The sequence below is a fragment of the Cavia porcellus genome, unplaced genomic scaffold (genome assembly GCF_034190915.1).
Source record: "Cavia porcellus strain 051 isolate PalLab524CR breed Dunkin Hartley unplaced genomic scaffold, mCavPor4.1 scaffold_8, whole genome shotgun sequence".
Taxonomy (NCBI): Eukaryota; Metazoa; Chordata; class Mammalia; order Rodentia; family Caviidae; genus Cavia; species Cavia porcellus.
This window is the reverse complement of record NW_026947491.1, coordinates 10135861-10162675: the sequence shown is the minus strand read 5'-3', so window position 1 is coordinate 10162675 and position 26815 is coordinate 10135861. Positions and strand designations below refer to the sequence as shown.

The window sequence follows — 26815 nt, the reverse complement described above, 5'->3', positions numbered from 1 at the left end:
GGATTTTCTCATAATGAATAAATTCTAATACTGCATAATATGAAAATTTTCATACCACTAAATATGAAAATTGTATCACAATGAAACTCAGTAAGACACATATTTTTAAGGGGCAAGACTGAAATGAAAGATACAAAATTCGTGGTAACAAGCATAAATTATTCAGTTGTGATTATAATTATTAATGTCTACAGGCATTCTGATAGGAACATGATTATTTATAGCATATGGGAACAATTTTAAACAATTTCTAAATTCCATTCCATTTCTAAATATTTATTCTTAAATATAGATTACATTTTTTTTTTGTCTTTTTCCTTTTTTATCAGTACCAGGGATCAACCTCATGAGCACTCACTTGCAAGGCAGGCGCTTATGCTGCTGAGATAAAACCCCAGCACTTAGATTACATTCTTATAAATGAATAAAAGATATTCTGAAATTCCAGAATCTTTATTAAAATATACCATCTTTTAAGAGCTGCAAACTCTCACAGAGGCACAATCAGTAGTGTGCACAGGGAAACACAGAGGTGGGTCTGTAAAAGGGCACTTGCATGGTCACACAGGCTCTGAAGACAGGACAGTCCCTTCTCTCTGAGCATCTTCAACTTCAAATTTGGAGCAGGGTTCTGAAACCTCCTTGTGAGTTCAATTGATGAAGGAAAACTGCATAGAGCTAAGAGCCACGTTTAAGTCACAGAGTTTTGCTTTTACCTATGGTATGCATGGGCTGCCAAATGGTTGTGTACAAAGCAAGCATTTCTGTGTAAAATTCTTGCATTAACATCATGTTTTACCAAAAAAGTGAGGTCCTACCATGAAATAAAAAGCATTATAACTATTTCAATAATTTTTCAACACTTATACTTATCCTCCATTTGTATGCAGGTCTCCCTGCTGTTAAACAGTTTCAAAGGAGCGCTGAAAAGAAATTACCACAACAATTCCCAGCTGCATAGGGTGGTACAACCCCATAAGCTTATCACTCTGTGAGGCTAGGAAGAGGGATCCAAGTTCATGTCTGATTTCTGCCTCTGAAACTTAGTGAAACACTGTCTCAAATTTAACAGGGGGTGAGCAGTGATGAATGGTGGGGATGCAGCTCAGTGAGAAGGTCCTAGGTGCAATCCTCCATTACCCCCCCAACACACACACACACACTAAGAAATAAGCAATACGAATTTAAAAAGCATTCCCATCTCTGTTCTTACAATTTCATTGATTTCTGCCAGGGCTTTCTTAACTGAATACAGTGACATAGTCTGTCACATGCCTCAACTAAATACAGATTCAAGGTGGACATTGTTCAAATTCCTGAAAATCTACATTTGTCAGCTTTGTGCCACTAGTGATTATAATGAGAGCCAGTAATGATAACAAAGAGATGTGGAATTCATCAAGATTAAGCCTTAACCATTAGTGAATTAATACAGAGCTTACCAGTGGCACTGAATGACCACAGGGGGGAAGGAAAGTGGTGGATTCTGCACAACAATAGGTTACACTGATGATACTCCTATTCACTTCCCATTGACAGTTGTAGAGAAAGACAAAAGGAACTTGGCCGGATTTTGTTGGAAAGGAGAGATTAGAAGGAAGTGGTATTTAATCCAACTCATCTAGAGATTTCTTCAGTTTCTGAGAATTAGGAATTCACCATTAAACATGCCTGTCCATTAAATGCTTCTGAGCTACGTCAGAATCTTGAGGAAATATTTTGAAATATCCATGTCAGGGCTTAAGACATTTACTGAACCCAAATCTCCAGGGCAGAGCCTCAACTGTTTCAAAACTTTCTCCTGACCACAGAAATGCACAAGTCTAGATGAGGACTAGAGAACCTAGAAGATGACATCAGTCTCATCTCTCATCTACACAGCCACTACTTTTTACTAGTTCAGAATTTAGACAAAAGGAGGGAAGGTGAGAGACAGGTACTCCATGGAAGCTCCATTTAATCCTCTTGGCACAGGGCAGAACAGGGACTAGTACATTCAAAATACAACTGATCTCATCATACAAGCTCCTTAACTCCCAGCTCCCAGCAAGACATCATATGTTTGAAAGGACAATTCAGATTCTTATCTTAGTTGCGGTTTCTGACTGAAAAGGAGAGGATCTTTCTTAATTATTCTTTCATTTCCCTTGTTTCTTAATTAATTACCATTCATGCATGCCAAACTGGATTGCTGGAGTTCTCCTAAAATTTCAGGTTTACAATATATGATTCTCAATAAATGGGCGCAGCTTGAGACCATACTCATAAGTGAAATAAATCTATCTCGCATGTGTGAATACCGAATAGTTTCCCTAATGTAAGTAACGATTCAAATATATAAAAGTATGTGGTAATCATGATTTCCCCATTATGTGGCCTTGAAGCCTTATAAAGTTTTCACTTATTAACTTGGAAAGGCTTTATTCTGGGCTTCTTGATATGGAAATATTTGAAGCTATAGTATATGAAGTTATATTCAAATATTTCAAGGAAAAAGACAGACACTATGTTAACTGCAAGTAAGTCGGGTTATTTGGTGGTGAAGCACTAGGTTGCTGAAATTGTCATGCTTTGACCTGTATTGTTATGTTGTTATGTCCTCTTTTATCTCAATCTCTCCCTTATTCATTAAAAAGATTATTTAGTTATTTTTTATGGTTTTTTTAATTAAGGGGAAAAATTTTAAAAATTAGCAGGATATATTATAGTAACTTTTTTTGATTTCCTGTTAACTTGTTTTGAAGCCCTGTAATACTCCCACGATCTTGTTTTAACTGATTAGACTCTGTTCCGTTCTGTATGATAGTATCAAGAGTATAGGCAACTACTTTGAAGGCAATAAGATTCACTAAGATGCCCATTCTGGTTTGACTATTATCTCCTTTGGAAGTGCTGTAATGTTTACAATGTTTAGGTTTTATTGGTCTTGTTCTCTACTGTTTTGTTCAACTTTATAATACCTAATGAGATAGACAATTCTTTTTAAGGAAGCAAGAGGCATTATGGTAACCATTGTTGATAACCTTGTACTCTGTTATTACATCATGTACTGTGTCTATCCTTGGTTTTGACTGACAGCTTTGTTTTCCCATATTTGACTTTATTCTCTTCCCAAAAAAACAGTAATAAGAACTAAGGAGTAATAAAACCCAAAATATATAATTTTGTTGTAAAAAAGAGAGGGAAAAAAAGTGCTCTACAGGATATAACTGCAAGTGTGTTTAGGGGTGTTAAATAGCTGACCATATTAATGTTTTTGGTTGGATCATTGAACACAACTGTTTGCAGTCTCTCTGTTTGAATGTTCACTTTGTATGCTTTGATACTCTGACTTGAGCAGATATCTCTAGGATGATAATGTGTAATCTATTAACTGGTGATTTCTTAGTGTTTTTTTTTTTTTTTGTAGTTCTTTATTACTTGTACTCTTAAACTGCTTTGTTTTGTTTTGGTTTTTCTCTTTTTCCTTTTAAATAAAATTTAAAAAAAACAATTATATGGTTTTCTTTTCTACTAAGAATTTTTAAGAGGATGGAAATGTAGCTCAGCATCACACAGTGCCTGGCTGGTAGGTGCAAGATTCAGAGTTTGAGTGCCACTATTGAAAAAAGCATGTAAAAAGAAAAATTAAAAAAAAAAAACAGAATAAAGAGTTTTTATTCTCAAGCTAGGTACAGCCAGTAATCACTGCACTATGGGAATATGAGGCAGGCACATCGCATGTTCAATCTCAAATAAGACAACTTCATATCCTACCAAAAATAAAACATAGCACAGTTGAACAAGAGACACAGCTCTGTGTGAAGGGTCTGTGTTCAATTTCCAGTAATAAGTAGAAAACAACAAATTTTATTCCTAAAATTGAAGAGCATCTTATCTATGCACATGAACCAGAAACTATATTCCTTCAGTAGCAACTAATCAACAACCAAACACTATTGGCTTGCATTATTTCTAATCATTTTTCCTTGTCATTTTTCCCATTTAAGTCAAGTCACCAAAAATGGATCATTTTTATGAACTGTCAACAGCAACAACATTTCCACTTATTCTAAAATACTGTTGTTCTACAACAGAAAAAAAACCACCTGGTAGGACAAGCAGAAATCAAAGAACTGGATCACAACATGGCAAAGTCAAGCCAGTACATACCACTGATATGCATAAATGTAAACGGTCTCAATTCACATATCAAAAGAAATAGGTTGAAAGAATGGATCAAGAAACATGATCCCACAGTATGCTGTATACAAGAAACACATCTGACCACACTGAAATTAGAAATTAATGGCAGAATAATTGTGAAACCTGTATAATTACATGGAAATTAAATCACAACCCTTTGAAGAACCAGTGGGCCACAGATAAAGAAGAAATAAAGCAATAGCTACAAATCAATGAAATGCAGACACAACATACTGTAATCTATGGGACGCAATGAAAGCAGACTTAAGAAGGAAATATATATCAATAAATTGTTATATCAAAAAAAAAAGAATGACAACAAATAAACAACCTAATGCTTCATCACAAGCTTCTAGAAAAAGAAGAGTAAGTTAAACCCAAAGCTCATACAAGAGAGGAAACTGTAAAGATTAGAGCAGAAATCAATGCAATGGAAATTTAAAAAACAGTACAAAGAATTAATGGAACAAAAAACTGGTTTTTTGAGAGACTAAACAAAATTGACAAGCTTCTAGCTAACCTTATTAAGAAAAAGCCTAAATTCAGGCAATAAAGACCAAAAAGGGGGAAATTACTACAGATCCCATGCAAATTCAAAACATCATGAATACCTACTTTGAAAATCTCTACTCACATAGCGTGGGAAATACAGAGGAAATGGACAGATTTCCAGAACCATATGAACTATCAAAGCTCAACCAAGAAGATACAGCAAATTTAAATAATCCGGTATCAACTATTGCAATTAAAATTATAATTAAAAACTTACCAACAAAGAAAAGCCCACATCCTGTGGATTCATGGCTAAATTCTACAAAAAATTTAGAGAACTTCTCCTTAAACTGCTTAAACACTTCAATGAAAATGAAAAGGAAGCAATCCTCCCTAAATCATTCCTGGAGGCAAGTATAACTCTCATACCAAAACCAGAGAAAGACCCAACCAAAAAGGAGAACTATAGGCCAATCTCACTAATCAACAGTCATGCAAAGATTCCCAATAAAATACTGGCAAGAATAGAATGCAGCAAAGAATCAAGAGATTATACATAATGACCAAGTGGGGTTCACTCCAGGAAGGCAGGAATACTTTAACATATGCAAATCAATAAATGTAATACAATCCATCAACAGAGCCAAAAACAAAAACCGCATGGTCGTCTTCACAGATGCACAAAAAGCTTTTGATAAAGCCCAACACATGTTCATGATAAAAACCTTTCAGATACTCAGAACACATGGTGTCTACCTCAATCTTATGAAGCCAATCTATGACAAATCAATAGCCAACATTATACTAAATGGACAAAAGCTGAAAGCTTTTACTTTAAAATCAGAAACAAGACAAGGATGTCCACTTTCACCATTCCTATTCAAATACGTTCTGGAAACACCAGCCAGGGTAATCACACAAGAGAGAGAAATAAAATGAATAAATATAGGAAAGGAAGAAGTTAAATTATCACTATTTACAAGTGACATGATACTCTATGTAGAAGACCCAAAAATTTCCATTAGAAGACTGTTAGAAATAATAAAAAAATTGAGTAGTGTAACTGGATCCAAAGTCAAAACTCAAAAACAAATAGCATTCCTGTACTCAACCAAAAAAAACTCACCGAGAGAGAATTTGTGGAAATATCACCTTTCACAATAGCATCTAAAATAATGAAATACTTAGGAACCAAGCTAACTAAGAATGTAAAAGACCTATTTGCTGAAAATTATGCTACACTACAGAGGGAGATTGAAGAGGATATTACAAAATGGAAGAGTATTCCTTGTTCTTGGCTAGGAAGACTCAATATTGTGAAAATGGCCATACTCCCAAAACTGTTCTACAGATTTCATGCAATTGCAATCAGAATACCATTAACGTGCCTCACAGAGCTAGAGAAGACACTCCTGAAATTCATTTGGAAACAGAAGAAACCTAGAATAGCAAAGGCAATTCTGAGAAACCAAGGTAAGGGAGGAAGCATCTCAATTCCTGACCTGAAACTCTATTACAAAGGCACAATGATAAAATGAGCAGGGTATTGGCAAAGAAATACACCTGGGGAACAATGGAACAGATTAGAAGATGCAAGCACAACTACAAAAACAATCAACCACCTGATATTTGACAATGGGGCTAACCATGTTCACTCTTTAATAAATGGGGCTGGAAAAACTGGCTCTCTGCATGCTGAAGACTGAAAATAGACCCATGCCTATCACCAAGCACAAAACTATAAGTCTAAATGAACCAAAGACCTAAACATTAATACAGAAACCTTAAATCTACTGGAAGACCAGGTAGGCAGAAGACTTGGAGACAGAGGTAGGCAGAGATTTCATGAACAAAATGTAAACTGCATGGGAAACACGTCAAAGAATCAACACCTGGGATCTCATATTATTCAAAAGTTTCTGCACTTCAAGAGAAATCACTAACAGAGTGAAAAGAAAACCCACAGAATGGGAAACAATTTTAGCCAACAACTCCTCAGACAAAGGACTTATATCCAGAACGTGTAAAGTATTGAAAAACATCAAGCCCAAATTCAGAGACCCTCTCCAAAAATGAACATCTGAGATGAACACACATTTCTCAGATGAAGATATACAAATGGCAAATAATTACAATGACGGTGAAAGAAATGTTCACCATCATTGGTCATTCGAGAAATGCAAATTTAAACATCATCGAGATTCTCACTCCGAAAAGAATAGCTGCAATCAAGAAATCAACTGATAACAAATGCTGGCGAGGCTGGGGGGGGGGCGCGGGAGGAACAATGCTCCACGATTGCTGGCAGGGTAGACTGACACAGGCACTATGGAAATCAGTATGGAAAATTTGCAGAAGACTAGGATTGGAAGTTCCATTCGGTCCAGTGAGTTCCCTCATTGGTATTTTCCTAGAAAAATGGAAAATGTCATATACCTGTGAGATATGTGCAGCCATGTTCATAGCAGCACAATTTGTAATAGCTAAAACTTGAAAAAAACCAAGATGCCCATGAACTGCAGAGTGGATGAAAAAGATGTGATATTTTTATACAATAGAATATTACTCAGCTATAAAAAGGTTGCTGTTGAGGCTTTCATAGACAAATGGAGACAATTTGAGGCTCTTCTCACTAATGAAATAAATAAATAATCATATTTATAAATATCACAGTGTGTCTCTAGTGTGAAATGTAATAAGAAATGTAGGAGTAGTCAAACACAAAATGTGTAATTGCTGTTGTGAAAAAGAGAGGACAAAAAACTGATCTAAAGGCTACAACTGCACGTATGTGTGACAGTAGATTTGATAACCCTATTAGTAAATTTTTCTTGGAGAGCTGAAAAGAACAGTTTGCAGTATTGCTGTTTGACCAGCCACTTTGTGTGCTTTACTTTTGTAACTTGAACTATATCTAAAAGAACAGTATGTGATTTATCAACTAGTGATTTCTTACTGTTAATTATTTTTGAAATTATGTGCTATTTCTACCATTTTCCTGTTGTTTCTTTTAAATAAAAAAACACTATTGCTCTGCTTAAGTTTTAAAATAAAACCAAATTCTGAGGTTAATTTTGCTATCTTGTGCTGTTTTACACTACTGCAAAAAAGAAAGAAAGAAACCTTTTGAAACAAAAATTTTACATTTTAAAATTCAGTGTGTTCACAAATACTGTAAGTGCATAAAAGAAACTCACATCCTCTAGCATTTCATTAAAACTATCAACATTGAAAGTGAAAACATTAACTATTAAGTTATTTCAAACAGTGTATTCATGAAACACTTGAGTTTCTACATGTGGAAAACTGACCAACCAATATGTCACTGTGAACAGGAAAGTATTTCAGAAACTTTGGAAAGAAAATTCAGTGCTCTATACCTTGTTTTTTGCCTCAGCATCGGCACCATGCGAAAGCAGTTTTGCTGTTAGTGAAGACTTTGGATGAAATACCGAAAGATGCAGAGCAGTGTCGCCCTTGGCATTGGCAATATTTAGATTTGCACCATGCTCCAAGAGAATACTAGCACAGCCTTCCTCGTAGCATTTTACAGCCTGTGGGTATTGTAATAAAGGAGACACCATCAGCTCAAGAAACTCCAAACACACTTTCCACATGCCTGGCCAAGGAGTTATATTCAAATTACACTGACTGACTTTGATTTTCAGCATTTAAATACAATCCCTCCCATGCTGAAATTGTTGGCTGCTATTTACCTTAATCAGAGCGGTGTCATAGTCACTGTCACAGGCATTAATATCACACTTGCTCTTTACCAAGAGAGTCACCACTTCTGGATGGCCATAGGCACTGGCATAATGCAGAGCAGTCCTGGGACAGTCAAGAAGATTATTAGGAAATTACAGCGCTCCATTTCAAAATGCAAAATTATTTATGGAATTATTATGAAAATTAAATATCTTTAACAAGAAGTATTTAATTGTCTTTGAAAACATAGAATGCTTCACAGCTCTTACTGCTCACCTGTGAATGGAAGTGCAAGTGGGTAACGCTTAGTGTGGGGGATGGAAGCTGCTGTCTTGCACATAACTAAACAAGGTCCCTGCACTGCGCTACCTCCCAGCCTAGTGCAACCCACTGGAATTAGTAAGAACAGGCCTCAGATTCAGCTCAATTGGAATTTAATTTCTACCCTAAGTTCTTACTTTCTAGCCATCCTTTGGCCCTTCTGTGCCTCGGGATTCTCACCTACTAAATGAGAACTGAAGTTCTCAGTTCTCTCAGAAGACACCACTGAGATGGTTAAATAAGAATCCACACAAAATATTTAGAACAACTTGTAGAACAAATAACAGCTCAATAATTGTCAGATACTATAATGTCTACTATTACTACTTAACAAAGACAATATTTCAATTAAGTAAAATAAAATAATTAAGATGGACATTCTTTGTGGGGTTAGGATTATTTCAATAAGCCTCCAGACACTTTTTCTCATATTTTAACACCTCTGTCATTGGAAAGGCACACAAAGCTCAGAAGACAAAAGCTCTTGTGTAACTATACCTGGTAGTGTGGAAGGTCCCCTCCTGACCTTTGGAGTATGGGGGCTTTTTACTGCGTAGGATCAAACACTGTGTATGCTACTGATGTGACTCTGTAACAAAAACCAGCCTGTAAAATGTTAAGGTATACCGACCAGACTGGAAAATCCTTGCATGTGCCCATATAAGGGTGATGAAAAGACAAAAATTGAATAAAAAGGGGCTAACATGCGATACTAGGCATGAATCTGCTGAGTTAGTCTGAGCAGCAATGAAGCTGCTTCCTGGGCAAAAGGCTTCAGTATCCTGCAGTGGCTTTAAAAAGTTTTCTTCATATGGCATCATCACATGATTCATAGTAAAATCTCTAAGTACAGACAATTATTTTATATCTTTATTTTTGAAGAAGCAAAAAGTTGTCAGAAATACCAATACACACACAGAAAAAATGAAAACTATCTGTGCTTAACTAATGTTTGTGTTTTTCCCAAGAATTATTTTATTAATAGACAACTTTCACTAGAATTTTATATTTATTTATTGTAGAAATCAAGGATAAGAGAAAGGAAAGAAGGGCACACAGAACCATTATTGCCATTACTAATCATGAGATAGTACAAAATGAAAGGCACAAAAATGTAAAAATACAGAATATTCAACATTGTTTCTGGTGCCAATGAAACTCTGTTAGAGTGAAAAAATTAATGAGAAACTCTTAAATATTATGAGTAGAATGACTTTCTAGATAATAAAAAAGAACAGAAAATTTCACCTCTCGTTCAAATGCCTAAAAATAACAAATTTTGCCACAACTTGTATACATTTTCTGACTAACACAAGACTGCAGCCTATTTGTGTGTAGGCAAAAGTAAACTGACTCTCATCTCAGTGGATATATCAAAGTGCATCTTTCCCTGTTAAAAATACATTCATGTGATGCCAATTTCAGTGATTATATATCACTCCATCCTGCAATGCACTGCAACTGATACAATCTTTCTGTGGATCCATCACTATGTTAAGCAACAATGAAGAAAAGCACATTTAACGTGTCTGTATGTTCTGAAGGTATTCTAGAAAGGAACTGATGAGTGGACATACGCTTTCCTAAACTGTGGTACAGTACTTGAATCAAATTTCCTATTTGAAAAGGTCATAAGCCATCTCCAATTTTAAGCAGCAGGATAAACTGCTCTTCATCCTCACAAACTCTGTAGCTGAAAAATATTTCACTCCATTGTAAAATTAAATTCTCCTTATCAGGAACACTAAACATTTCTTTTTATGTTTACAGGTCATTTGTCAAACCAACCACCTAATTTAGAGTTTGATATAGCTCAGTGGTACAGTAGGATTTGACGCTCACAGTGTGTGCTATCTACCTTTAAAGTAAATTAGTATTCAATTTTTTGATGATTTTCAAACAATCACCTTGAAATATAAAGATACAGTTTTCATCTGATGTATCTATGATGTATATTTCATCTGATATATGGTTTATGATATATCTGTCTCTATTTTATTTTATTTTAGTTTAGTTTTTGGTACTAGAAATCTGACTCAGGACCTCACACTTTTCAGACAGGCACAGTGCCACTGACCTATATCCCAGGTCATTGTTGTAAATGTCTTACAAATATGTTGTATTTCATTTGGTCAATGTTTTCCTAATATAAAGGAACATTTAATTTTTCTTTTGAGAGTTAATCTTCATAATGCAGGTCAGGAAGGGGATGGCTGAGTGGTAGTGTGTTTCACATGCACCAGGACCTAGCAGCAACCCCCAACACAAAAAAATGAATGCTCATTGTGACGGTCACTTCTAGGAATATGCAAATGTGTTTGTTTTTGCTAATTTTCTCATTTTGTATGATCTAAAATTTTTATTTCTATGCCACTGGAAACTTTTGTGACATAAAATCTACATTTTTTGAAATGGTTTACATTTCATTCATGTATCATTCCAGTTTTTCAACTAAAATATGTGAGGATCAACTTCTAAATTCTGACAGATATTTGAATGTATCCAGATTTTCTATTAAGTTACATTCATTTGTCTATCTTTTGGGCTGTTAGAAAATAATTAATTTGTGAAAATAACTTACCTTGATATCTACGAAGGTGGGTCTTCACTATATTTTCTTAGTGACCCCAATGGCAAAACAACAAAGGGAAACTCAAGTGTTGCACATTTTTTTCGTTGCATAAGCAGATACACAAAAAGCTCACATTTGGGGACTAATGGAACTTTCTAGCCAAGAACATAGAGCTGCCTTCCCAATTCAGTTTCCTTATAAAGGTCCTTAGTACAGAACATACATGCACAGATGGACACTGATAGTAAATGGACACTAGGTTTTTAGAAGCTTAAGTTTCAGCCCTAAATTTGTAGATTACAAGAAACATGCCACAGTTCCCTTTTTTATAATATGTACAATTCTCTTAATGTGATACTAAGAACAAAACACTACACACACATCATACCAATGTTAAATAGCTTTTCAGTAGTCAATGAAGTGGCCTACAACAGGAAGTACAAGTCCATTATAAACCAGTGGGAGGTTTGTTTTTATGTTGCAGCTTATGAGCACTGCCTGAGGATCGACCCTCTGGCCAGCTTTGCTTCCCTGGGTGTTGGGAATCCCCCTGCACCCTCCTCACCCACTCCTCCCTCCTGAGCCTGAGACCCTCGCTCTCCTGCATCATCCCAGCCCCACTCGCCGCCCCTGGTCATGCAGCCCCATTACCTGCGTTCTCTGTCTCTGTCATGGACATGGCCTGCTGTGATGAGAAACTGCACCCGGTCCTTGTTGCCCTTACGGGCAGCCTTGTGAATCTTGGGCATTGGCTCACCAAAGATGCTTTGCAATGCAACCTTGCAGTTTTTCAGAAGGCCCACAGGCCTCGATGGTCCCGGGTCCCCACTGGACAAGTTCTTCTGGGCACAGTCTATAGAGAGTGCAAGCACCTCAGGGACCCTGGACCTCTCACTGCCTTTCAGTGAAAGCCAAGCAACCCCTCATTCAACCCCTAGGCTCTAATGGCCTCTGCACATGCACATCTCCACAGCTCTGGAGCAAGCAGCCTATCGTGCACAGGTGCTGAGCAAAAAGCCTAACTATCCCCATTAATGTGGACTCACCAGATTCTGGTAATGTTGCAAGTGGTTGTTTATCATCAGATTTCAAATTCTCTGATTTCTCAGCAGTCTCATAACAGGAGGCCAAACACCAATCTGAATCAAAATAGAAAGTTTGATATTTTGGAATGTAATAGTACTACAACCATAACTAATGTACAAACCCATTCCTCAGAAGCAGTCTCCCGTGTTTCTCTGCTCCACAGTACAATAATGCCTCAGGCTTACTGTGCTACACAGCTTCTGTGCTTGCCACTCACTCAGCGGAGTTTCATTATCACCACCATTTCTCATTCTTCTGTTTTCACTTACTTGAAGTATTATGATTTACCCAGCAATCTCTTTTACATACATTAATTTCTAGGACAGTTGATTTAATTCTTTAGGGAAACAAATTTCATTTCACTGCTATGAGATGTCAAATGTGTAAATAATGAGCAAATTGCATAAAACAGAGTGTGAATTAGGGAGAAACTGTTTCAAGGACAGTGGAACTAGGGAAGGGGCGGGCCAATGGAAAGAAAGAGAAAAAGGATCCATTTCTTAAAAGAAATGAATCAGACATACACGTATCAATATCATATTGTTTTTCTAGAGGGAGAAACTCAAAATTGTAAATCAGCACTAAACTGTGCAAGGATACTGGAAAATATTCAAATAGGAAGGGGAACAGGGTGCTGCGTGAGAGGGAGAGGAAATAAAGAAAAAGGAAAAGAACAGACAGTGCTGGGGATTTAGCTCAACAGCAAAAGTGCCTGCTCTGCAAATGTAAGGCCATGAGTTCAATCCCTGGTGCCCGCACTCCCCCAAAACAACGGACAGGAGAAAATAGAGACAAGGCTTTTGTAAATAAGCAGGTTAAGGTGATCACTTGAAGGGAGAGGGAGGGACTGGGGATAAAGCAATCAAGAAATATCTTATACAGTAGAAGCTTACTCTAATGAATGTTATCCTTATGGATATCTAAAATGCACCAGTATAATCAAATGGAAAAACAAAAATGAAAATTGTCTATTGTACTATAAACACACACAATATTGTTTCCAAGACTCAAAGACATGGATGTTAATCAATATATTACTTTAAATTCTGAAAACTACAATGACATACATACTTCCATGTGCCATTGCTGTTAGATAGAATTCACTTTATAAATTTTGATAACATCACAAATTCATAAGAAAAGTGCCGGCTCTCCGGGACCTTATTGTGCCCATGTACGAACTAGTTTAGTCCAGGTCACTCGTAGTGAACCTTTGGCACATGCTCCACAGTGGGCTCTTTGCTATCACTGAAAGCCCTAGAAGGCTCACTGTCTCCAACCAAGACACACATTAGTCCCAGCGAATGGCTGGAGACAAGAAAGGAAAGCACAATGACACAATGCCGTTTTTCTTTATAAACAAAATTGTCACACTTATAAAATTAAAGACAACTGAAAGAAAACAGGAGATAGAGAGTTTAAATGGCAGTTCGCTGTGAAGAAGCTCTTTGTCACTTGGCGTTCATGGACAATACTTATTGTTGAAATGGTGGTTTAACAGTGAATTAGAATCCCTGAAGCTCAAGGTTCTAAGAGGACAAATAATTCCAAAGGTTAAGTGCAATTCCACACTCATTCCCTATCTTGATGGGGCCTAGCAGACTGAAGTTTTCAGAAATGTAACGTCTCATCTGTCATAGTTCCAATGATTCACGAATCACAGCTCTAATGGATATTGGCATATGTGACTGCATGCTGGTATCTTACAGCTTTTTGTTCTTGTTGTTTGTTTCTTTGTTTTAGTACTGGGGATCAAACTCATGAGCTGCATTAGCCAGGCCGACACTTCTGTTGCTGAGTTAAATCTCCCGCCCCACTATTCTCCATCTTTCAGATTTAGTCTCTACTAGAGTGTCAATAGATTCAACATACTTTAATAAGAAACCTCTGTAGATTATGTAAGATCTTTTACGACTCTAAAAGGAATTCCAGCTAAAGTTTGAGAATCTTTGTTGTGAAGAATTGTATCGAACAGTCACTAAGAATGATTACGTCTGCACACTTAATAATCAAACGTATGAGACACCATATATACACACTCACACAGTCTGCTTTCGAGAAAATCTATCTGCTTAAAATCATGAATATACCAAGGCTGAGATGAAATAAAGTGGACACACAGTGGGCATATTACTAAGGAGAGCTTTACTCTAGACAAACATCAGAATCACTGTAAGCATATTTGCTAGCGGTAGTGAACTAAATCATGGGTATCAGTGAGCCACTTGCCACTATCGCCTGAGTAACCGGGACTCTGGGATGCCCAGAGGAGCCAGCTCTCTGGGAAGCACCCACACACTTTGCAAAGATCGTGGAATTTTATAGTAAGTTTTGTGGATCCCTGTGAAGTATAAGGATCCAAGCTGAAAACATTGGATATTAAAACATACGTAAACAATTCATTAAATATTATTTTCTCTTGAGCTTATTAGCACCTTATTTGCAAATATGCACACCAATAATTACACCGGCAGTATTTATGGCAAAGCCTTGCCAACATTTGGAGACAAAATGGAGATGACTGCAGGCATATCAAACAATTTAGGGTACTGTACTTCATTACAGAGGAATCTGTATTGTGACATGTACCTGGTTGAGGTGGCAGTGCATCCTTCACTCTTACTGCTTTCTTCCCATCAGAATCTTTTGTTTCCACAGCAGGCTGAATGGGATTTAAAGTAAAGTGATTACTACACACTGCATACCTCCTAAAATAGGCAGTTCGTTCAAAATACAAATATACAGTCCTTACCTTCAAGGGAAGATGTGTGTCAGGTGATTCTAAAGAGGAAAAAGGGAAAATAAACTTTAGACAGCAATATGAGAAAACCAAGCATACATTCATGAAGACTTAGGACACAGCCGAATCTTCATGCTATGCTTGGGAAATGATTACCTCAGGTTTCAGCTCCTTTCCGACTGGTGAGAACAATATGACAGAAAAATTAGAACACAGGTCAAACATGATTTCCAATGTGCCACCATACTGCCAAAGATCATAACTAAAATAGGAAGTGAGCATATTCCAATCTGTACATGTGAACTGCTGCAAAACAGTGATCTTGGGATGTCATGATCCTGAGGGGCTGACTATCAAAGCTGACAGGAGAAGGGAACAGCATATAAACTGAACAAAGCACATCATCCATTGGTACACCGTTGCATACATGTAGGTGCTCTCGAGATGTCCACCACGGCAGAGCGCACAAATGGTGTGTTCCTAATATTGTTATTTTAAAAGGTGAGATTGTGCTCCGCTATCCATGGTGCCCTTCAATTTCTGGACATGAACGATCCCTCTGCCTCAAGTTTTCAAATAGCTTGAACTCAAAGGATATGCACAACACCTGGCAACATTTTCATGTATTTCTTTTAAATATCAGTACTCTGTACACAACCATTTTGTGTGAAAGTTGGGGACATGTCTAAGGAGAAGCTGCCCAGTAAATTCTCAGTGATTTCCACTGATCCAGTGAGAATCAATCCATACAAACTGAAAGAAATTGTAAGAAATCATTAATATGTGGTTTTGGAAGCATCTTTGGGGATATGTCCTGCACATAGTGACAAACACATAATTCTTGTGAATTCAGAGCAATTAGCACTAAAAGAAAGAAGTTGCATCTGAGTAGCAATCTGTAGATCTCTCCCTAGTCTTTCTTTCCACCCAGAAGCTCTAAGTCTATTGACACTCTCTCTCAAATGTATGCTAAACACTCGCCTAAATAAAATTAGTCTTCCTTCTGATCTTCTTCATAATTTTTACCATGCTTTGGTAAGACAAAGACCATGACTGCCTTGTGGATAGACACTGTTTGGTTGGCAGCTGCATTGGAGGTGTACAACACAGAGCAGATTCTACCACCAAAAGATTTCTGAAAAAGCATAATTACTATAGTAGAAAACCACGCACAGGTGCTACAAGTTGAATTAACTCTGCTACTTTATTACTTCCCTTATGCTGTTTTCTGGTTGGCATGAATCATGCAACAAGGTGAGTACGACTGCCCAACAGAAACACAGCTCCAATACTCATCAGTATTTACCCATTGTGGTTGACTCACTAGATTCCAGGAAGAGGGATAGAATCTGCATCACTGAGGGTGTTGCAAGGGGACATATATCAACAAACTTCAAATTCTATGATCTCTCAAAAGTCTTATTAGTCTGATGCAAACTCAAGTGGGAATCTAAATATAAAGTTTGATTTATTAGGATACAACGATACTACGCAGATATCGATTGTACAAATCCATTCCTCAGAAGCAGTCTCCTGTGTTTCTCTGCCCCACAGTACAATAATGCCTCAGCCTTACTGTGCTCCATAGCATCTGTGCTGGCCACTCACTCAGCTGACTTTCATTCGCACCATCATCTCTCATTCTTCTGTTTTAACTTAATAGTATTATCCCGATTTACCTTTAATTTCCAGGACTATCGATTGTTAAGTCTTTAGGACTGTGAATTTTATTTCATTGTTATTAGATATCAAATGTGTAAATAAAGAGCAAATAGTGAAAAAGGTATTGTGAAGCAGGGCAAAATTGTTTAAAGGAGAGGGGAACTAAAGAAGGGGCAAAGCCAATGGAAAGAAAGGGGGGAAAGACTCCATTTCTTAAATAAAATGAATCTAACACACACATTTCAACATCGTACTGTTTTTCTAGTGAGAGAAACTGCAAAGTGTAAATGAGAACAAAACTGTACAAAGACACTGGAAAATATTCCAATAGGAATGGGAACAGGGTGGGAGGGTAAGAGGGAGAAGAAGTAAAGGAAAAGGAAAAGAAAAAAACAACAGAGAGAACAAAATAGAAAAAAAGCTTTTGTAAATAAACAGGGTAAGGGGAGACCTTTAAGGGAGAAGAGATTGGAGAAAAAAGAATCAAGAAGTATCATATAGAGGCAGAATCTCCCTCTAATGAAGGGGATCCTTATGGGTATCTAAAATGTACCAATACAATGAATTTGATGCAATAAATTTAAATTTTCTGTTTTACTATAAACACACACAACGTTCGCCATTGGTTAGAACAATATGACAGAAAAACTAGAATATACATCAACCATGATTTCCAATGTGACATTATACTTGCAAGGACCATAACTAAAACAGGAAGTGAGCTTTACATGCTGACTGCTGAGAAAAAGTAATCTTAGCAAGTCATGACCCTGAGAGGCTGAGTGTCAGAGCTGACAGGAGAGGGGAATAGCATATAAATCGAACATAGTACATCACCCATTTGTACACCATTGCACTCCAAGTATCTGTGGTTTTGCATTTCTCCTGCACTGCAACTGGTACATAAGTTTGGTCATCATCAAGAGGAATTTAAACTTTGTGTTCTCACAAAACAGTTAGCCATACATGTTCAGCATAATAATTAATAAACCCAGTCATGTTTTCTATGTCCTTGTGGGCCATGGCTATGCCTACATTTCTTGTATCCTCAAAACTAGTTTGGCCACATCTTGAAATTTGTTGAATCCCTCATGAATGGAACATAAACCATATCTGAGACATAATGCTACATCAGTTTTCAACATTGAAATAGTTATCAAAATGCAAAAAGCTGAATAGTCAGGGAATTGCTAGATACTAGGAAACTTTTACATTTAAAATCAGCACAATATTTACTAACAGGTAACAATTTTGGCCTTCAAGGAATGAACTGAACAATGTCTCTTGGTTCATTTTTAAAGGATTTGTGTGGAAAAGCTATTTTATCAAAACTTACTTATCTTAAAAGGAGTCAGTGCTTCTATGTGCAAGCTAATCTCACGTGAACAATGATCAATTTCACAGAAAGCTCTGATGCCTGATGACTAGGCGGGAAAGGAGGGAAGTACCTGCAGTGTAAGCCAAGGCTAGCACTCCTCCCTGCTCTGAATCATCCCTGAACAGCCACAGTCTACTCTGTCACTTGCAAACACATACTCGAAAGCTGTGGGGAGGGAGTCCTCTCAGTTTGCATCATCCATTCCAAAGTTACTGTCTAGCTTTGTTCTTCCCTATCCTCCTCCCCTAATAAGTCCCTGTTCCCTTCCAAACTGACCTAGTTCTATGGTCTTGAGTGTTTCCATTTACGGCTTTTTGCGGATTATTCCTACCACTACTTTCTTTAGTTGGCAGAAATGGCAGTAATATCTTAGAATTACAACTTCTATTTCTTCTCTGTTCATTGCTTTACTCTCTCCCCTGTGACTAGAACTATTTTCAGAAATACAAACAGGAAAACAGGCACGAAATGGTTCTCCCTTGACCTTGTTATGTCTTGAACTAGTTCTTATCCAATGACTCTCGTCCAGATTTCTCTACAGGGAACTTGATACTGGCCCATCTTCAGTGGTCTGAGGATGAGTGACATGAGCATCCCTGGAGACCTTCTTAGAAACACACCACCTTAGTCCTGCTGACTCAGATGTGTGGTGTAACAAGTTCCCCCACAGGGGCTTCATTTCATAACTAAAGCTCCAGGCCACAAACCTAATCGCTTCCAAATCCACTTCCCTTCCCTTCCTTCCATTTTTGGAATCTAGCACCAACTTCCTCCTCATCCTGTCAACTAAATTGAAAATGCATAACAGGCCATCCCCGTTCTAATGGACTTTTAACTGAGACTATGGCTTTCCTGAACTCAATGACTAATCATTCCTTTCTTTCTAGTTTTTGACTGTCGCATTCTGGATGTACTACTTGCTGAAATAGCAATGTTTTTAAGTGGTAAACTTTTAAATGGAACTCTGCAACCAGCATTGCGGGAAGAAGTAAGAGCGTGAACCAAGGTACCAGTGAAACTACACGTACAGCGAACAATGCTCGTTTACTTTGATCTGTAGTAAATGAAGTAGAGCTCTGTGTAATTCACTACTTCAATCCTCAATACCTTTCCAATCGTGAGAAGACGGGGAAAGACGAAAACTTCTGCCCAACCTCTCTGCAAGTTTTGTTACTCGGTGCTCAATTGATATAATTCCTATAATTCTTCCTAATGGCTCTTCCTTTTTCTAAATGATTACGTCATTTTCCCACACCCATACTTTCTCTTACCTTTGCCTACTCCCTGTATTGTGGCTCTCTCTTTTCCCTCACTCCCTCCTCTCCTCTTAATTTTCTAACATCCCTCAGACATTAGAATGCCTTGAAACGGAGCTAAGAAGGTAGCTCCTTCAGTGACTCTCAAATTTGCCTGTGGCTGATACGTCAGGGTACATGAAACTTATTGCTGTGTTACTTCTCTTTTTTCTTACTTTGTCATTAATAAGTAGTTTTGGGGGATTCAGAACTCAGCCATGCTCCACTGTGAAATAAACATGCTGTCAAATGACTTTCTTAAAATATCACACATTTATACATATTTCTTACCTTTTCTTTTTCTATTTCCTGCCTGTTTTCCTCCATCATCTGCTTTCCCAGAAAAAGGATCGACAGGCTTCTGTGGAAAATTCACAGAGATACTCTGAGAAAATTCATATAGCAGTAATGAGTTGCACAACCATTACCTACTCATTTCCCAAGAAGTTATCTGAGTTTTACCATCTTAAGGCAGGCAGGTTTAATAATGGGAATCACGTACTGAGGACCAAAATGTCTCCAATGAGAGCCTTATGAGAAGCCCAGCTTCGGTCTCCACATGGGTGCTGACTTTGTAAAGCAGGCATGGAAAGCCACAGGAGGGATTCAGAGACAAAATTCCAGCTGATAAACATATTTCATCCTAACGTCGGAGGAGACAAAGTACTCTGCACTCTCCAATGAATGGAACATTGAAACACACAGATTTAAATGAAGAAGTTTATATGAGAGTATGTTTGTGATATACAATTACATTTGTTTTGGGGAACTGCTACATTCGTTATCATTTCTTCATTGCCTTGGTTCCCTTTACACCCTAACATCACTTTCCCTTCCCTGAATAAACAAATTCTTATAAATATACTTGTTACCATTCACCACTAAGCATTTCTAATCACAAAAGCCACGTCACTGTTAAAATAATTGGCCAGCTAAGAAGCTTCAGAGAGCCATGCTGAGTACAAAGAACATCGCAGGCACTGCTCCACTTGTGTAAACAAGGGCTTAGAAGAAAAACAATTATGAGTAAAACTTTTACTGCTTGAAAAGATGTTTGAAACTTAAAATATACTAATAACTTCATGTTATATTCAAGTAAGAGCACACAAATATTGGACACTATATACAACTATTTCCCAATTAAGGGAGAACTTTTTAAAAGTATAAAAAGAGCTGCAGCATAAAACCTTTTTTAATTTATTAAGTGCCCAAAACTTGCTCATACTGATTTGCATGTTTTCTTTTCTGTCTGTCGCAAAACTGTAAATAACTGTGATGAAAGTTGATGCACTTCCTGCTTTCAGGTCACTGTAGGGTGCTACAATGATAGCCAGACATGGCTCATGGCTCCCTGCTCTCTGCCCACAGTGTCCTCGAGACTTGACTGGGCTGGCTCTTTCTCACTCTTAAATTAGCAGCACTTCACGCTCATTCCCATCCTTACCTCAAACTCCCTTGGAATTCTCTAACCTATGCAGGCCTGGCAGTGCACACCTGTAATTCCAAACTTCTGGAGGTTTGAGACATCAGAAGCACTAGTTCAAGCCCAGTCTGGAGAATGTGGTGACTTAGAAAGACCCTTATCTCAAGTATTAAAAGGCCTGGCGAGCTAGTGCCAGGTGAAGGCCACAGGATGGATTCAAAGTAATGAAACAAACAGTGCTCTTGTTTGTCTGAATACTCTATCATGATAGCACAAGTCCTCATCTGATGTATTCAGTGTCCCACTACCTAGTGCACAGTGGGTACAGAATAACAGAGATTTATTCAAGTTCACATTTAAAGCCTCCTCAGGGAAACCTCAAGCACCAAGCTACTCTCTTCCTATATGCTGACTCCATCAACAGTTTACCAACAGTGTTACCATTTACAAAGTAGCAATCTATATGCCCCTCTCAACTTTCTTATTGTCTTCTTCACACTATTGTTTTGTTGTTCTCAGGTTTAGGAAAAAATCTTCAATATTTATTCAGGTACTGCAAACCAACTAGAACTTTGTATAATTTTCAAAGTATTTTTACAATTTTTATCACATTTGTCCATATATATAGCTAAAAAGCAGATCATGTGTTATCTTCATGGTATAATAAGTCACAAAATCCAAATACATTAAATGATTTTTCCAAAACCAGCAGTCACTAACTGACAAAACCAGAATACTAACTGGTTTTGTGCTTCCACCACTACCCTGGTACCACAATGCAGGAGCTGCTTGGACCGAACACATTAGGCCTTTTCCTAAGTGCTCACTCTAAAACAATTTGTCAATATTTACATCTTTATCACTACAAGCATGACTGCCATAGAGACACTCAATGCATCCACATTCAACTTTGGGTTCTGTTTTTTGAAATAATGTAAAATGGATCTGTGATTATAAAGCCCTGTATTTATATCTTGAGTCCTTTCTTCTTTTGAATTATGTCATGCAGATTGACACTAAGCAACCAAAATAGATTAACAATTGTGATTCTCACTCATTATTTTGTCAAGTTAAAACCTCTAAAAATTATATCCAAACATTTTGTCTGAATCTCAGCAGAATTTTCAGCCAGTGGCCAGAGGCTGAGCAGGGAAAATTCTTCAGTTTTTGTTCAACTTAATTCCAGAATCTAAGCCGATTGCTTATGAAATCTAGCTCCTAGTTTTTGACTGCACTGGCTTGCTTGAATGAATTTTACCCAGGTAGCAAAGGTGTGCTTAGCACTCCATCCATTTATTCCTTCACCTGCAGTACAAGGGATTCAACACAAGGTATTTGTATTGAGCTAGGAACCCTGTGTTTTTAACTTTTTGAGACAGGTTCTTATTAATCAGCTAAGCTGGTCACAAAATTAGGAACTGTGGTTGAAAACTAAGCAAATGATTTCTTACAGGTATATGAAGACATGAGAAAGTACAGACAAATTGTCCCATTTATATTAAAACCTCAACCAATACTTATTTCAAACATAATTACAAATGATAGGCAGTACCTCAGAATCCCAAGGCAATTCACCAGCTTTCTGTACTCCTGGTGCAAACACCGTATCTATAAAATGTAGTCAGAGACACATTAGTGAGAATATTCACTGCTGTAAAATTTGCTTATAGATACAAATATATCTACATTCATGAAGATTTCAATGAGATATGAGTCAATGTGAAAAGAATTTCAGAAGTTTGAATCAGTTTCCAAAACCTGTTGGTAGAAGGAAATTAAGACAAGTAAAATTTTAAAAGAAATGAATATCATTTTTTAGATCTACACACATTTGAAAATAATAGCATATAATCAAAAACAACTTTCACAGTCACTAATTTACCAGTTTGATGAGTTTTCTTCTCCTCATCCACATTAGTCACATTGTTAACTGATTTCTCATCCAGTGCTTTTACAACAAAAGGCTTACCCTTTTTCCGCGCTGTAACTTTTGACATTTCTGCTTGTTTCTATTGAAGAAAAGAAAAAAACAGTATTACAAAGCAGGCAATTGCCCAGCCACCCACTCAGTGTAATGGAAACACAATGGAAACAATCACCGAAAAAATCTATCAAATCACACGGATTACTCTGCAAAAAGCTGAAAGCACATTCTGCTTGCATGGAAGCAGACGCAGATACATGAAAACAGTGAAATGCATTTCATTCATTCTACAAATGGGGTCCAAAGACAGGCTTCTAAAGCAAATACGATCAGTTCTATCTGGAAAGCTCAGGAAAAGCCATTTCTTGTGAACAGGTGAGAAAGCACCAAGGAAGGGTGTCAAGGGCATTCAAGAAAGGACACCAGAAACAAAAGGATGGGGCATGAAACAATACACAAAAGAGGGCTGCCCAAGGAATGTGACACAGCTGGAATACAGTTCCTGGAAGGGCACAGACAGGTGAACAGGAGCATCACACTAATTTCAGGCTGGAATGGGAACTTTCCCTTGTGAAATGCAAATCTGTAGATTCTCTGATATTGTAAGATCGATGCCAGAGAATAATGGGAAGCACAGCATCAAAGAATATTGTTTTTAAATGATGAGTGAGAAAATGAGTCCAGAAATGAAAAATAGTTCTCAGAATGTAGGAAGTAAGAAAATTTGATAGTCACCAGAAGGGTAGCTGGGGCCAGGAATTCTCAGCTTCAGAGATCTGGTGCCATCCAATATCATCACAGAAAGACCACAGTCAAGGCCTGCAGGAAATACATCTAACTGGAGGCCTGGGATGGAGGAGACACATTTGGAGGAGGGGAGATGATGACCTCACTCAGGAAATGATATTGGCTCAAAAGGTAAGTAACTTTTTGTAGAATACAGAAAACGGAGGCAGTAATGCTAATCTATGCACAGTTCTGAAATTCATCAGATGAAATCATGAGGGGGGAATTACAGGAGATGCCATTTTTCAATTATATACATTAACATTTGTGTTGAAGCTATAAACAAACTTTAACTGATATATGCAAATACTAACTTCTGAGACAGTACGCAAATGTGAATTTTAAAATTTAATCATAAGATTTAATACCAAGATACCCATTGAAGATTTTGAAAAAAATTCTTGTTCAAAGAAAAATCTTCCAGGATTTAATGAAATCCAGGCCTGCTGATGTGCACCTGTGGTCTGTGCTTATAGGGCAGCTCAGGCGGGATGGTCCCTGAAGCCAGGAGTCAGAAATCCAACTGGTGAATATAACCAGGTCCATTCTCATAAAGGGAAACATATTATAAATTGTAGAAGAGAAATGGTGATGATTTACAGAAAGAGGTATTTTTAAATGCTACTACAATGTGAGGGAGAAATGTAAGGCCTTATTTGAAAATTCCTATTCCCCCAATAAATGGCATATGCCAATACTTCTAGTTTTCTACATGCAATGACAGTTACAAATGGAAGAAAAGTTGTGTGCTATTTACCACTACCTGAGAACTGAAGCATTTCCGGTAGAGAGAAAGGAAACACAATAATTTCCACAATTTTCCATTCAGAGAAATGACTGCTAATTAGGATTCTACAGAAAAATTACACTTTGAAAAGGTGCACCGAATAAACATGGAGCTGACTAAAACAAAAGCATAAGAAATTTTAAGATGACATTTTAACCTATGTTCAGAGTTAAAGGATACTAGAATGTACTGTGTCTTTCATACCTATTCATTCCTCAGATTTGTTTTCTTACTTGACATGACATTAAACATAAGTCACCTGAAAATATATATCTTAAGCACAGTATACATTTTATGGCATATTTTTAGAAACTGAATGCACTTATTTATTACATAAATTATGCACACATTACTTGAAAAATTCTACTAGGTAGAAATCCATTTATTGGCATTCAACTGGTATTAAAATGCTTCTTAATACCAAACACCTCACTGCAGGTCTTCAGAATTCACACAAAAATCTTTCTAATCTCCAGAATCTCATTGTACTGCGGAGTTTTAAATGAATTTTTGGAAGTACAAAAACTTGTGAAACTTGAAATGTCAGAATCAGATACAGAGACTACCACTGTATATTTTTAAAGCTATAAAGCTTACAATTACTTACATCATTACCACTTGCTTTTGTAGACCATCTAGTTCTACTACTGCTTATTATTTTGAAAACAGGTAGTCTTCTATAAGATAAAATGTTTTAAAAGTGGTATCCCCTTTATGGAGGAATCACATAGAAAACACAGTGCAGGAAGGTGTAGTATACATTCAATCCAGCACTGGAGGTGAGGCTAAACATCCCAAATTCCAGACCGGACTCAAAAACAAATTCAATTAACTAAAAAAAGAGGGCAAGGGATACAGCTTCCTGCACAGGCCCTGTGATCACCTTCCAGAAACAAAAAAACAAAACAATAACAATGAAGATCCTGTAATTCCGTAGTCATACATCCCTGATGAAACACATTTTAAATTTCTAAGTTGTCACAGTTTCCGGTATTATTCTAGTCTAACAACAGAACCAATAACAGAAACAGAAGAGCTCTCATAAAAACTGATGATAGCAAAATAAAGATTACTTAAAGGAAAAATTGTTTTATACACGGTAAGTTGTTCAAATGAAGGCACCAAACTTCCCTGATTATTGTAGGACTAATAAGATCCATAAAAGATTTATATAGGTATGAGTGCTATGAAGGTCTTGGTAGTAAGATTTTCAAGCCATGGCAAGATCCACTTATCCAAATGATCCTTGACCAAATTTTGTATTTCCGCCATCATGGCAAAGGTTTGACAGATACAATTTTCCTGTCACTGTGTGTTTTCTAACCCATTATTATTTTCAGTCTCAAATACTTCAAAATATGTACCAGTTATTTACCAAAGGGGTGGAAATTCTTTTTAACTAGGCATAGTTCTCCAAAGTGATCTTCCCTGATCAATGTTCCATATAAATTTATGGTAGCTACACCACTGTTAAATTTGAAGACTAAGTGCAATACAATGCAAAACTAAGAAAAACAAAATTAACTTTACAAAAGAGACTTACCTTGTTATCCAGAGGGAAAGCAGTGTCACCTGATGTAGCCTGGTAATTAACAGGACTGGGTTTGCTGCAAGAGCTGGGGAGCAAAAACACACAACAACAGTGGATCAATTTTGTCCTTAAAACCTGGTGAAAGCTTGGCTATCTGTATATCAAATGACAGTTGGAAGAGATCAAAAATGGCAGATAGATAACAGCTGACTACAGAGTCTCCCTGAGATACTCAATTTAAAATTCAACATAATAGAATGTGGGGAGTCCCAAACAGAGGGAGATGAATTCTCTCACCCTAAGAAGCAACTAAGATGAGAAGAACCAATCAAACATACAGTCCAGTGTTACTATTGGAACAACTAAAGGTTCAGTGCTCCCGGCAGTGCCCAACCACACGGCAGCTATTTGCTGAGCAGTCCCAGGTCCCACTGCATCAACTCACAGGAGGCGCAGTCACACTGTGGTTGGGGGTCGGCAAACCGAATGGCGAGCTAAGCTGGAAGGGAGCCTGCATTAACCTGTGGTGAGTGACAGGAGTGGAGCCATTCCACAGAAAAGGGGGCTCCAGTGGACAACATTCTGGGACCGGGCAGGACTGGCAAGTACAAAGGGCAGCAGTGACTTCAACCAGTTGTTCCCTTCCCCAACGGGATTAGTGGAGTGAGCTTGGCTTGGGTCACATGACCGGGCTGAGAACCAATAGGTTATCCAAAATCAATTAACTGTGGTGGCAGCGCACGGTAACACAGTGAAGTCAGAAGTTTCACTGACCCAGCAGGGAGGTAGCACACAGTAATACAGTGGAGGACTCAGCAGCTTGACTGATTTGAGGGGAGGGGCCAGCATACCCTGCCCCTGTTTGCAACTCACTAGCACACTGCAGTGGATCACCTAGCCAGTGTGCTTCAGAAGGATTGTAACC

At 37.5% G+C, this 26815-nt stretch overlaps 1 protein-coding gene across 1 annotated transcript in view; it reads right to left on the bottom strand.

Annotated features, from left to right (window-relative positions):
* Nucleotides 1-26815, bottom strand: part of LOC101787885 (ankyrin repeat domain-containing protein 27-like) — an 81039-nt gene that overhangs the window by 25404 nt on the left and 28820 nt on the right. Inside the window, exons 5-14 of the mRNA XM_063254323.1 lie at nt 25903-25975; nt 22832-22871; nt 22415-22470; nt 19731-19800; nt 15117-15145; nt 14954-15026; nt 12325-12417; nt 11930-12131; nt 8394-8508; nt 8058-8231 (exon numbers count right to left, since the gene is read on the bottom strand). Of these exons, the coding sequence (XP_063110393.1) occupies nt 8058-8231; nt 8394-8508; nt 11930-12131; nt 12325-12417; nt 14954-15026; nt 15117-15145; nt 19731-19800; nt 22415-22470; nt 22832-22871; nt 25903-25975 (925 nt within the window). The remainder of the gene's footprint in view (nt 1-8057; nt 8232-8393; nt 8509-11929; nt 12132-12324; nt 12418-14953; nt 15027-15116; nt 15146-19730; nt 19801-22414; nt 22471-22831; nt 22872-25902; nt 25976-26815) is intronic.